The sequence below is a fragment of the Rhinolophus ferrumequinum genome, chromosome 14 (assembly GCF_004115265.2).
Source record: "Rhinolophus ferrumequinum isolate MPI-CBG mRhiFer1 chromosome 14, mRhiFer1_v1.p, whole genome shotgun sequence".
Lineage (NCBI taxonomy): Eukaryota > Metazoa > Chordata > Mammalia > Chiroptera > Rhinolophidae > Rhinolophus > Rhinolophus ferrumequinum.
Window position 1 is genome coordinate 46,549,020 of NC_046297.1, and position 15,026 is coordinate 46,564,045.

General features: G+C 34.5%; 1 protein-coding gene across 2 annotated transcripts in view; it reads left to right on the top strand.

The window, feature by feature from the left end:
- The window catches only part of ZFPM2 (zinc finger protein, FOG family member 2), a 445,713-nt gene that overhangs the window by 217,840 nt on the left and 212,847 nt on the right, over window positions 1-15,026 (top strand). For both annotated transcript variants that reach the window (XM_033126666.1, XM_033126667.1), the window contains one exon: window positions 14,472-14,590. In XM_033126666.1, the coding sequence (XP_032982557.1) occupies window positions 14,472-14,590 (119 nt within the window). The remainder of the gene's footprint in view (window positions 1-14,471; window positions 14,591-15,026) is intronic.

A 15,026-nucleotide genomic window follows, 5' to 3' on the forward strand; every position in this document is an offset into this window, starting at 1 on the left:
GTGGGTAGAGCCAGCTCTGGGAGCTGCTCCTGTCACCTGCCTAAGTATGATCTTATCCACCTCCATTTTTCTTCATCTGGAATGAAAGTGGTTCTGGGTGAAAGCTAGTCTTAGTGTGGATAATTATGAGTATCAAACAAGTCTGAATTGTGAATGCAAGTAGTTTCTATTCATATGCTTCATTTTCCTTCTCAATTTAAAATACTAAGGTAAAATTATAAAATTCATTGACTATTACTATATACCAGGCATTATATTAATATTGTCTTGGTACCTATATGGTCTCACGTTCAGAACAAATTTACGATGAACAATTAAGAAATGAAATTGATGCCCCTGGGAAGTATCAGCAACAATGGATACACAGAGAATACAAGCTGGTGCTCAAGAGGGTCAATCAAGTTGTTCTCATATGATCTGAATTACCGAACCCCAAGAGTGTATATACTAATCCCCACTCTTAATGCTTTAGGATTCCATTGTAAGAATTTGTCAAACCTAATTTGATAATGTCTCGTTGGTCATTTCCTTATTATCTGTGTGTGTAATTATTTCCCAATACATTCAGATGGTTTCCTTTTTGTGATCAAATTTCTTATATGTAAAAGAAAATACAAAACTGGAGACATTCATGCATTTAGTGGGGGACAAAATATTATAGATTATTAAACATTGAAAATAAAGTACGTAAGCCTATCTTCTTAGCAATGGAAAATCATTCCTTTGACTCTAGTTAAGACTTGTGCATAATTATTTCCACAGTGCAATCAGTATCTATTGTATCTTAACTCTATTCCAAATAGCCAGGATTTAGGAGGAACGATGTAAATAAACCAGAATGGATCTGCAGAATGTTATGTACTATCTATGATTTTAATTAAGTTAGTGAAGCTGGAGAGAAATTCAGACATAACTTATTTATTTGGTAGCTTAGTGCAAGTTGTCTTTACGTTTATTCCCATCTTTCCTTTAAAAATATGCAAAATAACCTTTTTGAAAGATGTTACCAATGGACATGTTTATATATGTTCGACAGATATACATTATTCCAAACATACTTTCTGGCTTCTAATACTTATAAACAAAAGCTCTTGGTAATTGTAAGCAATATCTCTTCACTTACATAGTAGAATGTGACAAATATACTTTAAATGGAATGCTTTTTTGATTATGTGTTCTGATACAGCGTCATTAAAGAATAATAATGATGCTAAAGACTAGAAATTTATTTGAAAAGAAGAGCAGTTGACTAAATACGTAGTTTAGATAATTGTGGTCACTTCTGGGTGCCTGAATATGGTATCAAGAACCACATCATTGGTTCTGAATGTACTCATATGTTAGAGAATAAATATCTCCACCTAGTCTGTCGTAGGAACAAGTGATGAAAAGGGTCTCTTCTATCTCTAGGCACTGTCAACTAAGGGGACATGATAGATGCACTTACAGATGAGCTCACATCTCTGGTCTTTAGTGCTTGAGGTGATAGCTTCTAGTATTGTTATCTCAACTTCAGGAGTTTATATGAAATTATCAAAAAAAGTAATGTGTTTTTTTTCGTTGTTTTTTTTTTTAGTATTGAAAATATTTTCTAAGAAAAGGCTAGTATTATTTAAGATGAAGGCAGCTTATAAGATCTTTTCCAATAACTTTTAGAAATACTATTTTGCGTGAAATTAACATATTTAAAATATTGAACAACAGAAATTCTCACCATCAGTTACAATTTCTATGGTCTTGAAACTGTTTTTTTTTTCCCAACATATTCTAGTCATTTGTTTCTTTTGATTTGGCAGTGATTATATCTGAAAGCCTTACTTTCTAGTTCATTGAACCTTTGACTTACAAACAATTTTATTTATAACACAACAAATGTGTTTAAAGGCTCACATTCACATTGTATTTTGTTCATTTTTGAAACGATTATTTCTGATCTATTAAAGGAAAGAGATGGCTATACCGTCGTTTGCTTGCTATCCCACCTTTGAACTGTCATTCTTGCTTTCTCTGAGTTGCCTTAGGAGACTTTTTTTCTTGCTGGTCAAATTTGATCTCCTACCTTTACCAAAAACTTCATGTGTTCGGGTTATAATTACTTCACCACCATTAGATTAAGTCACATAAGGAAAAAATCTATATTAGATCCATGTGTATATCTCTAGTATGCAGCATTGTGCCTGGCATTGTGTGTTCAACAAATACTTTTGAATTAGTAAATACTTCTTTAAATAAAGTTTAGTTGAGTGTGGTTTTATGAATAAAATTGTCCTGGAAATAATTCTGCCTGCAGAAGTTTATACCTGGTGAGCTATCGTAGCTCTATTGGGTCATGTCCCAAATGAGCATAAGTAAGACTTCCTAGTAGGGCCACTCCAAGAAGTGATGATTTCTAGATATCATCTGTGTGATGTTGCCTCTGTGTGGAGGAAAGAATCAAACCTTAGATCTGGGCAGCAAGCTCTGAGTTTATGGAAACTACACTCATGAGGAATAATATCAGCCAGCCTGCCTGCCAGCTTTCTTTCCTCCCTCCCCACTTCCCTCTTTCCCTTCCTCCTTTCCTCCCACCCTTTCTTCTTTTCTTCCTTTTTCAAGATCTGCCATTTTAGATCCCATATTCATGTTGGAAAGGAAAAGATTAGAGAAAAGGAGAGGGGACTGAAGGAAGAGGAATAAAATGTATATATATTGAACACATACCTATTTAACCTACTGAGAGTGTTAAATGTGTGATAGCGAAATATTTTACAAGTTGGAGAATGTGAAGGCACCAGATTTTCCAGTTTGCAATCACCAGGTACAATTTCACATCAGAAAGTTTTCTCTGGAGAAAGTGCTATCAACCAAACGAAAAGATGGAGCGTTGTTGCAAAGTGTTCAAAATGCCTTTTACACTGTGTTTTTAGGAAGAAAAGCTCCTGTCATTTCTTATGCTAGTAATGACATGCTATATTTAATCAAGCTTTCGTTTTTGTTTTGTTTTTCCTTTTAGTTGGTTTAAAAACTAAATATTTTCTCTGATGAATGATCATTAAAGGTAGGGGGAAACACTGTTTTAAAACCGTGCATCTTCGTTTTGGGGACAGAAATGTAAAAAGTTTATTGTGAACTCTGATAATCAAACAATAATTTTGCCATTCTTCCCCCTGTACTGTTTTCCCAGTGTTTTGTTTAATCTTTTCTACCACCTTGCCTTCTTCAAAATTTGCCCTGTGGCCCTGTCCTTCAGGCATTCACATTCTGCTTTCCAAATTGACTCGCAGCTAATCTTATAAATGAATCCACTCTAATGGCTGCTGATATGATACTGGGGCTTGAGGTCAGTCCTTCCACCTAGTTAAGTTGTAATTTTTTTTTTTTTTAAAGAGGCAGTCTGATAAAGTAAAATGAGCATGAGAGGGTCAGAAAACCAGGGTCGGACTCCCAGTTTCACTACTAGTTTTATAACTTAAATAAGTTTCTTTAATTTTGAGCCCCAGCCCAATAAATATGGAGGTAAAATGGTAAACATTGTACCTACTCTGTCTGCTTACTTCTCAGGGAAGTAACTACTAAAGTGTGTGTTATAAAGTGAAAAAGTATTACAAATGTACAAATTGATTTAAATACCTTCTAGAAACAATGATTTAACCCAAAGCAATGAACACACATACACATTTATATTTTCTGCAACCCTACCAGATACAAAGCATCGTGTGCTATCTAGAAAGTTCCATGAAGAGAGCTAATAAATATATACAAATCACTGTTATAAGGAAGAAAATGATGAAAAATATTAGAGTAGATGATGTATTATAGAAATGTACACTTGAAACTAATATAGTTTTACTAACCAGTGTCACCCCAATAAATTTAATAACATTAAAAAAAAATCAAACAATATGGGAATTCAAAGGAAGAGACTACCTCTGAACTTGTGGCAAGGAGAGGCTGTAAGAATCAGGGAACTGTTCAAAGGAGGTGACAGATAGACTTCAAAGAATGGTAAGTTTTAAATATAATACTAATGATGAATATTTCTAGTAATATACCATACAGCTGAGGCCTTCAAAACACAGAAAATTGACTGTATTATTCCTCATGAGTGTAGTTTCCATAAACTCAGAGCTTGCTGCCCAGATCTAAGGTTTGATTCTTTCCTCCACACAAAGGCAACTGCCTCTGAAATCATCACATCTTGGAGTGGCCCTACTAGGAAGTCTTACTTATGCTCATTTGGGATGTGACCAATTAGAGCTACAATAGCTCACCAGGTATTAAACTTCTGTGGGCAGAATTATTTCCAGGACAATTTTATTCATAAAATCACAGTCAACTGAAGCAACAGAGTATCCAGCAGACTGCCTTGGCAAAATGATTGCTGTAAGTTATGTGTAGTTAAGAATATAAACAACTTTGAAGGTATACAAGCATTAATAAAAGACTCCAGAATTACAAGTGAATGACTGTAGCTCGCTTGATCTTTAGGAATTATACTCTTGGAAGTGTTTTCTGAAACTAATAATGTTTTCAGCAATACAAGTTCAAACTTTAGAAACAAAAAACTTTGTGCCAATGTTGTAGCAGACATACGAGTATTCAATCTTTCCATAGACTAAGGCATTTTCAAATCAATAAGTATGTACATACCAGTTTCCCCGAAAATAAGACCTAGCCGGACAAGCAGCTCTAATGCATCTTCTGGAGCAAAAATTAACATAAGACCAGGTCTTATATTATAGTAAAATAAGACCAGGTCTTCTATTAATTTTTGCTCTAAAAGATGCATTAGAGCTGATTGTCCGGCTAAGTCTCACTTTCGGGGAAACATAGTATATTGTATTTATTGGAGATGCCATACAATAAGATAATTAAGTGGGTAACTAATTAAATTAATGCTTCAGTGTTTAGTACTGCACAGTATTCTAAATTTTGGGACCCACATCAAGGTTTCATAAATGTTTCAATACTATACATGGTGCACTGGCAGTGATATTTTAGGTACGAGCTCACGTATCCTATGATCTCTTCATTGGTGACATATTACATTTTTTTGTTTATGGTTCTATTTTTCTCTCTCTGTTTTTTAATTCTTACAAGTAATACTTGTACTTTTTGTTCTCTGGATACAAACTTTTTAAGTCCATAATAGCATACCACTTTCAGACCAGTTTTCTGCACATTTCTATTACTGCCTGAGATTACTTTACAGTGTACTGTTACTTCCTTTTAGATTAAAAGCTTTCAAAGTAATGCTGTAGTTTTTCTCATGTTATTTATTCATCTGTCAAATCATTCTGGCATCCTGTAGTCTCACATATTGTGACCCAAAAAGTCATCTCCTCACCCCCAAATAGAGCTTCATCTAGGCCTTTCCTTCTAGGCAAAACTCATTGTAATCACAATAGATGTTTAATAATGTTTATCTGTTAAAGCTTGTCAGTATATTTTCTTTTATCTCCATCTATACTATCTTACAATGTAAAAATGACTATATCTGGGGTTATTATAGGTGTCCAGCTAAAGAGACACCTCGTAAGCCAGTAATCAAGTATAGCTGGTCTTTGAATATCAGCAATAACCTCTGAAAAGTTTCATTGTGCATTATCTTCTTCTAAGTTAATAAATGTAACCTATGAGAAAGCGTGCAATTTTAACAGACAAAAGTAAATGGTGCCTAAAATGTAGAACCATAAATACCAATGAGATCGATCCACTGATGTTGTGTATTAAATGTCCTTTAAAGCTGTTCCGTGCTTCTTTTTCGTTGAACAGGATCTAGGGTTGATTTTTACCCAGAGTTTCTCCTTTGGAGTTTCTCCTTCTGGAGAAAACAAGTCTCCCCTGACCTGTACTCTGCAGGCCCTGCCCTTTCTGTGGCCCTCCTGCTGGTAGACTGACTTTTGGCTGTTGCTCTTCCACTGCTGCTTCCTGTGTCTGCCAGCCCAGACCTCTCACGTCTGTGACGATTCCTCCCTAACCATACCCTCCCTCCAAGACTCAAGATTTGAATCAAGAAGTGGTATTGGGTCAGCCTGTGACAAGGAGTGTTGTCTGGAAGGTCAGGGGGGAGGTTTCTGGCAGCAAAGAAGCATACTGTGCCAGGTTTCTTGAGCAAAAGAGTGGTGACTCCCCTCTCCTCCTTCAGCAGCTGAAAAGTGTTCAAAAAAGGCAGCTCCTCCTTTACTAACTTTTCCAAACATTGGCAAAGCTAGTCACACTCCAGGTGAATATTTTCAGATACCTGGGATGAGCTGGGTTTTTTGTTCATATAAATAGACCATAGAGCAAAAGGACAAAATGTGGTAATCTCTTTTTCCTAATCTTGAACATGGTCTCTGTATATAAAACTTATTTTGTAGGTAAATATGCAGGTTATGGCTTTCTAACTGTTTCAAATCATGGTGTTGTTTTTAAAAACATCTTAAATTTTCTACCTTATGCCCAATGCTATTACTACCCACGACCATATTTTATCTCTTCTCTTTCTATGTTGAGATGATAATTTGTAGGTTTCAATGGTCATTCAGATAGAAAGAATACCCAGACATATAATAGCCTCAGAATTAATTCTTAAGGCCAACCAAAATAATGTAAAATGTTCCTGAGTTTGTAATACATGCCAATATTTGGTAGCATATACATGTTGATTGGTTTCTTAAACAGTACTGTACACATTGAATTCTATGACTTTTTAGAAATTATGGCCAAAGGGTGCATTTTGCATTCTTGAGAAATGCAGTGATTTAACTTGCTTTAGGTTTCAGACAATTTCAGTGTCTTGTTTTAGAGTTTTTAGGCACCGAAGGCATCGCGTTGAAAGGGAATGTTTCTATTTTGCCACCACCATTATGTTATCTTTACCAGTGCAATTACAAACTAATTCGGGGCTCTTTGTGTTAGACTAATAGCTTCTGATTCACTGCTGTTATCCAGTACCTCTTCATGTACTTTTAATACCATCTGCAGTGCCCCCAGCACTTACCTTGGGTGAGCATTTTTCTCTAAGTAGAGACTCATCTTTGGCAAATCATTAATGGAACATCAAAAAGATCCCATCTGTTAGAGTTACGTATGGCTAAGATCAGAATTATCAAATATCTCATTTTTTCTTTATTATTTTTTTCTTTTTTTTTTTCCTTTCTTATCCATACAATAAATGTAGTTGTCAGCAGGATAAGTTCATGCGCCGGATAAGGTCACAATTTCATTTAGTGACAACTTCCAACAGTACAAACTTACAAGGTTCGATTTATTAAAGAGTCAGGAAGGATAAGATCACTGCATGGCCAGCCTGATTTATCAGGGTTTTGACTGGAGTACTTGAATAGGGAATGTCATATTTCAAGTTTATGTTCAAAACTGTAGTTTAGTGTGTGTTATGACTGCATGACTCAAAAATTGAGAAAGAAAATTAGAAAAGGTATCCCTGTGAGGCGATTTGTAGCCACTAACCAAGAACTGTCATTTCCTGTGCCAGTCCGTGTTTTGAGATGGATCAACATAGCAAAATATAAATGGCATGATTTGTCTTAAAATGCAGATGAAACATGCTGTTATTAATGCCCGAGGAAACACACATAGTTGCAAGACTGCAGCTTGGCTGCTGAGATCATCAGCAGTAAAATGATCATCTAACCCTCTTATGTCTCTGGCAGGCAGCTGTCAAATGGTTAAACCATAAAATAGCAAGAGCTCTGCCATACTTCAGCCACCTTGGCTGACTTTGAACATGTTTTGAGATTTTTTTAGAATCTTCGAGCGCTTTTTGAACTCAGCATGACTCGGGGGCTGTCCATGTTTGATACCATGATATATAATGTTTTCCAACCATGAAGAAAATGTAAATATGGCTTCTGATGCTATAGCCTTCTGCTATAGTAAGGCCTGATAAGCATTATGAAGTAATTCATGTGGTCTGCTTTAAAATTTGGCTGTATGTATGTGTGTGTGTGTGTGTGCACGCACACACACACACACACACACACACACATATATCGCGTTTCCCCGAAAATAAGACCTAGCCGGACCATCAGCTCTAATGCATTTTTTGGAGCAAAAATTAATACAAGACCCAGTATTATATTATATTATATTATATTATATTATATTATATTATATTATATTATATTATATAAGACCGAGTCTTATAGTAAAATAAAACTGGGTCTTAAATTAATTTTTGCTCCAAAAGATGCACTACAGTTGATGATCCGGCTAGGTCTTATTTTTGGGGAAACACACATACACACGCATTATACATATATATATATATATGAGAGAGAAAGAGACAGAGAGAGAGAGAGAGAGAGAGAGAGAGAGAGTTTAAACCAATCCAAAGTTTATTTTCAGCATATAAAACATGATCTTCTGTCATCTCATTTACTTGCAAACATGTCGTATGAAATCTGAGCCTGGACTTAAGGGGTGTTCTGTAAATACCATATACATTTATGTCATCAAGTTAATGCTGAACTCAGTTGAAGCATGATGTCTGATAACTATGCTAAAAGGCCCACATTTTTCTGTTCCCATTTGGTGTGCTACAATTTTCATACACTCAGCTTTCTAAAGAGGCATTGAAAGGACCTTATCAAAAAGAAACAAAATGATGGCTTGATAGCACCTTTAATGAAAAAAGATTTGAGTGTATCTCTCATAATTTTAAGTGTTTCTTTCCACCAGTAAATTTCTTTTATTTAGGCAAAAAAGTGGGGTGATATCTTAAAAGCCGCAGTATGTTTGGTAGCAATTTCTGAGTTAGAGCTTTTTTTTTTAAGTGAAGCTATCGTAAGTCTTTGAGTAATCACAGACTTTTAAAAGTATGCATTATCAAGAAGATAAGAGAAACAGCCCTCAGCACTAACAATATTATCTTTTACCAAAATTGATTAGTCCATCCTATGTGGCTCAAATATTTTGTGTGAACTCACCCAGCATGTTAAAAAATAAGGCTTCTTTTTGAAGAATAGCTTCAAAAATATGAACTGGGCAGAGAAGAAAAATCTTTATTTTTCATCCTGCTCCATATTTCACAGATGAGGTAATGTACGTGAATGTAGTAAAATGTTGAACAAATGAAATGTATGATTGTTTTAATACGAAAAGAAGACACATATTAAAACACCGTTTTTGCCCTTCAAAATCAACTTTAACTATACTAAAATTGAGTTTATGATCTTATAAAAATCTGATCCAATCAACTATGTTCAATTTGTATTTTGCAATTACCACATGTCACAATCCATGTTAATTACCAGGGAATAAACAGAAATGAAAGAAAATATATGCCTCTAGTTCAAGTTGTTTATACTCCTATTGGGGTGAAAGGAGTTATCAATGGGAAACCACTAGGGAATAATTAAATGCAAAACTTTGTGGTATTGGACTATAATATCATGGAAATATTAGGGAAGGAGAACTCAGTGTGTTCTGGAGTTCATGAGAAGTTCCATGAAAGAGATTAGCTTTGGAATTGATCTTGTAACAATAATACGGTTTATCCAAGCAACCAGGAAGATGGTGTGTTTGCCAGGTAGCAGGAACAATTCTCAGAAAGGTGAGGAAGTTAAACTGGAGACGACAAGGAAGGTACAGTGAAGAATTTCCTGACTAGAGGAAAGAAGAATGTATTTTGGAGAGCAGAACAGAAAGTTAGGCAGACACTGTGGAGCAACACTGTGATAGTATTAAGAGTCAGACATAGATGTTCAAGTTGGGATGGTCAAAAGGGAGCTAGTAAAGAAAATTGCCCGAATGACTGATATGGTGAAAGTGTAGATTTAAAAAGCTTATCCTGGCCAGGATATGGAGCCTGAATTGGAGTTGTAGAGTGAATTGAGGCTTGGTCATGTACCTCTGAGTTGATAAATACCTGGGAAACCCTGATAAGAAAGGTGGATTCATGCGCTATTTGAAAAGAAAAGCATCAAGGTATAGGGAGTATTTTGGATAGAGAAGTTAAAGAGGGAATGTGACCAGAGACCCTGGTGAATGGTTAGATGGGATGATAGAAATATGTGGACATGCCCTTAGAATGCTTCAATTTCTTTTGCGTAAAAGAGTAAATGTTTATTAGGTACTTTGCATATGTTATCTGAGTTAATGCTCACAGCAACCATATGGAGAAGATACTGTAATTCCTATTTTGGGTGCAGAAAGAGAAGTTCAAAGGGTTAAGGAACTTGCTGAGGATCACCGGCTTGCTCCACTTCTCTAATTCAGTTTTGAACACATTCCAGTCTGTGTTCTGCCCTCCTGTTCTACAAAACTCCTTTCACTCCAGACACCTATGATTTCCACCTCATCAAAAGGAATTTTTCCAGTCCCTTTCTTACTTTCATAAATTTTTAGATTACTTGATTGATCCCTCCTCCTTTAAATTCTGAATCAATACATGAGCTGCTGTGGTACGATATGCAGTTGCTTTTCTGTTCTCTTGCACTTGTAAATTTTCGGTGCCTGCTCCTCCATCATTCTGCCTTTTGAAGATCCTTGGAACCATGTCCTAGATCTTCTTATTTGATCATGATACACTCTCTCCTAGATCAACAATCTTATCACTTTTATTACCATATACAAGCTCATTTTAATGCATAAATACCAATATTTATCACTCTTGCCACAACCTTTCTTCTTTCTGAGGCCCAGGCCTGTTGTACATGCCAATTGAAAAATCACCTCTCATCTTCCTTACAGCCATATCAACTTCAGTATTTCCAAATTAAAACTCCTCATCTTACTCCTAAATCTCATTTTTTTCCTGTGTTCCTTATTTCAATAGGTACGTGAACATTGTCCCATTGGCCCAAAACAGATACTTGAACATCATTGTATTTTTCCCTTCCTTGACTCCTAAAATCTGAATAATCACTATATTCTATAGCTTCTACTTCCCAAGCCTTATGTATTACACTTCCTGAAATGTATTCCAGGCCTCGGTTTGTTTGTTTGTTTTGTTTTGTTTTTTTTACTTTGTGCTTGGATATAACTCACTGTCTGGCATTTAGGAGACACTCAATAAGTATTAGTAGAATAAATGAATGAATAAACTAATGAACAGAGGCAAAAAGAATGAACAAACAAATCGAGTAAGAACTGGAGCTTTGCTTTCAGATTTTGAAATCTCTTGAGTTTTTCAAGTCAAACATCCATTTTGTGATAAAGTGGTTCTAGGACTTAGGTCTTTGATTGTCATCCCAATACTCTTTTTATTTCTCATAATATGTCACATCTGGGGCAAGAAAATCATGGTGTCATGGACACTTTACCAAATGGCAAGTGAGTACAAACCCCTCTGTAACAATGATGAACCAAAGACTCAGAAAACATATAACATATTCAAAGCCATTCAGCTGGTTATTGGATAGAGTTGGGGCTACACATTAATCTTCTTACCTTTAATGCAGTAATGTTTCCTCTATTTTATGACACTTATTAATCTTTGAAAAAATTAAAAATATTATACTCTAAAGCAATATGGAAGTTAAATTAAATATAACTTACATTTATACAATGTCTTATTTTTTTTGCTATCATTAACCTATGTAGCCTTGGTAGTATCTAAATGCATTATTTTCAATTTGTTTGCAGTTGTATAGCACCGTTGTAGGTAAGTGAATATTTTTATTTCACTATTTCAGCAACAGAAAGGATTTCCCAAACCATGAAATAAGTTCCTGATGAACAAGGAAGGAGACTTGGATTTGCCTGTTTGTCTAATAAAGTTGAAAAGATTGACTTGATAGCTTGAACAGTTACTGGACTTTCTGTTATGGCCCTCTCAGAGCTCATAAAAGTATTTGTGGTTTGCTTAAAACTTTAATGCATAGTTAAAGACACCTCAAAAACTTTGGAGATATTTGGGTATCACTTTATGATCTGCCCTAAGTTTGTAGTTCTTAATCCATTAAAAGACAGACCTGCTTGTAAACCCATAGATATAGATAAGAACTCACTGACTGAGCCTGAACCCCTTTCAAATGAAGAATGTCAGTGGCAGAAAGAGAGGATGTACGGCTTCAAAATTTGTTTTTAAAGGGGTTTCAAAGATTCTCATGATTTCTCTGGTCACATTTAAATGTGGCATAACTGTTTTTTTAGCATGTAAAAACAAGCAAATTATTTGGGTGTCATCTGTATGTAGAAAAGACCGTTCTTAACTAGTGTTTAGCTATGGGACTGAAGTATATTTTACCTTTAAATAGTAAATTGTAAAGAAATTGCTTAAAATGTAAGTAAGTATGGTTGAAAATACTAAGAACTCCTATCAGACTGTAATTAAACAGTTTCTTTTCTAATAGAAGAAACTATTCTAAAGATTTAAATAAAAGAAAATATTCTAAAGATTTAAATAAAGATTTAAACTGCATTATCACATGTGAATATGCATACATTGAGGAATATTTCCCACTGATTCCTTTTTGACATCATAGTAGATTGTTAACTGTGCTCTGACTTTGAAGATGTTTCTGTACAGGCCTCTGATTCCAATGCATTGATAAAAAAGATTGCACAGGGATGAAGAACAGTTTCAGGGGGAAATCTCAGAAAAGATTTGTTACCCCACTTACAAAACCAAGTTTTTATTATTTATTCCCTGAACACTGAATAAGTTTCAAGACTTGATACTTAATATGTTATTTAATATAAGTACACTGTTTCTAACACTGTATTTCAGAAGCTCAGTCCTATCGAGTCTGTCTGGGTCTATTTTCCTCATTGCCAATCATGTTGAGCTACTGATACATCACAGTGAAAAAAAAATTGGGAGGTGTGTGTCTTAATTAATGAGTTCTTCCATTTTTAGTATATTTGACAAATGGGGGGGGAAGGGAGTGTGAGGAGAGAGAATGGAGGTGAACTTCTTAGAACTTAAGTATTTTACTGTGAATATGAACATCTTCATTGTTCAGATACAGTTATATTTTATGGGCACAATTTAACCATTACACTATATTTTAGCTGATTGTGATTTAAATACTTTAATTTTGGCTTTTGGGATAAGCCATTATAAAAACATGAAATGTAATGTCTGGTATTTTAACTATTAAAAAGAGGTGACACAAACGTAGAGATATAAAGAAGAGATATAATTGAACTCAGGTTGATGGTGTTGCTTTTAAAAAATCAAGGTTCGATCTTCATATTTAAAGATAGTGGTTGACTTGAAAAGAAACTAAGGCCATATTAATGCAAAATTTTCATAATATGTTACTTATTGTGACTTATGTATCATTTGGAAAATTTAATTACTGAATGAATATATTCTGTTCTGTTCAGAATTTTCCTCAGCTTTTTATTCTCTATGGATTTCCATTTATACTTCTTCCTATTCTATTCCTTCCCATTTTCATGTCTTCTATTGAGCAGGCTGAGAAGAAATACCATTAAAATGGATAAATTATATTATTAAGATTATTTTAAAATATAAAAGTTTGGCATCATAATATGGTATGGTAATAGTGCAAGACCTAAATATCATAGATGTAATCATTGAAAGAGAGAGGCTCCAATTACTGATCGAGATATTTTTCTGTTTATCTTAAACAATATTTAGGCTGATGGCCATTCTTTGAAATTTTGAAGCCCTAATTTTTAAAATTAATTAATTAGTTTCTTAAGTGAGCGTTTGATGAATTCCAACTCCTTCTTTATGCCAGTTTGCATACTGTCTTTACTTCCTATTTCCCCAAAATAATTTGGAGGAAACGGGAGGAAGAAGACCATCCTAAGCTGGCTATTTCTTAAGTGTTTTTGTCCAAATTCTTTAGCTAACATGTAATCTTACCTAAAGTACTAAATATAAAAAAATAATGACTTTGGTGAAACATTTCTAATTTGGGAAGACATGAATCTCTACTTTTTGTATCGGTAGATGTTTTATGCATTTGAAACTAGTAAAATTGTAGAAAATTATCAAGTATTTTCAAAAACTCACCAGATGTTTCTTGTTGACCAAGAGTCTTGAGTAACTATTAGGTTGGTGCAAAAGTAATTGCAGTTTAAAAGGTTAAAAAAAAAAAATTGCAAAACCCGCAATTACTTTTGCACCAACCTAATAAAATTATTGCCTAAGGTATATTATATATAGTAGTTTTTTATTTACATTGGTGGTCAAATATAAGAATTTCAACTCTTAAGTCATTTTTGTAATGTTTCTTGTCCATCTGTTTGGCACTGGATCATTGCTTTTTGAGGAAGTGTTATTATATCTGGTGCTTAAGGACTTACTAAACAGAATTGACTTCAGTAGATGGTGTGTGTGAAAAGGTACAAGAGATGAATTGGATTAAATTTGAATACGATTATAAGGACAAGTTTTATATTCCTGTCAGGATAACAAGATCAGTTGTTTTTCAGACAAGATAATGAATTCTCTTATATGAATCTTGAGAATATTGTGCGTATAAAGCAAACACACAAAAAGAGGTGGCTATTGTTAAAGCACAAGTGAAAATACTCTAACCACCTCTTGTTTTTATTGTCTGCAGGCGAGCTGGAAGTTTTTCAGAAAGATGGGGAACGAAAAATTCAGAGTCGGCAGCAACTTCCTGTGGGAACAACCTGGGGGCCATTCGCTGGGAAGATGGACCTGAATAATAATTCATTGGTATGTGGATGTTCCAAGATGGTTGACTCAGTATTTTGTCATAGCTCAGAAATTAGCTCTGCTTGCTTCCCAGTGAAATCACTAAAAATAACCATTTGTTTTTTCCTTTTTCATGGACACAAAACTTGGATATTTTCCAAGTGGCTTGTCTGTAACTGTAATATACGCAGAATATAGAAGGAAACAGGTTAATCTTACTAAGTGGTTGTTTAGTAAGGTAATTTGCAAGGTTGTTGCTTTATCTGCTTAGCCAGACTAATACTGTTCACATTTAAAAATATATACAAATGCTTTTATTTTTAAGATGACATAAATTAATTGTCATACATTACATATGAGCAAGAAATAAACAACTTTGTTATTCCTTGGTAATACTATTGGTACCTTTAAGAGCAAGGATGAATGATTAACATTATTTTTTGTTGTTAACTTTTTC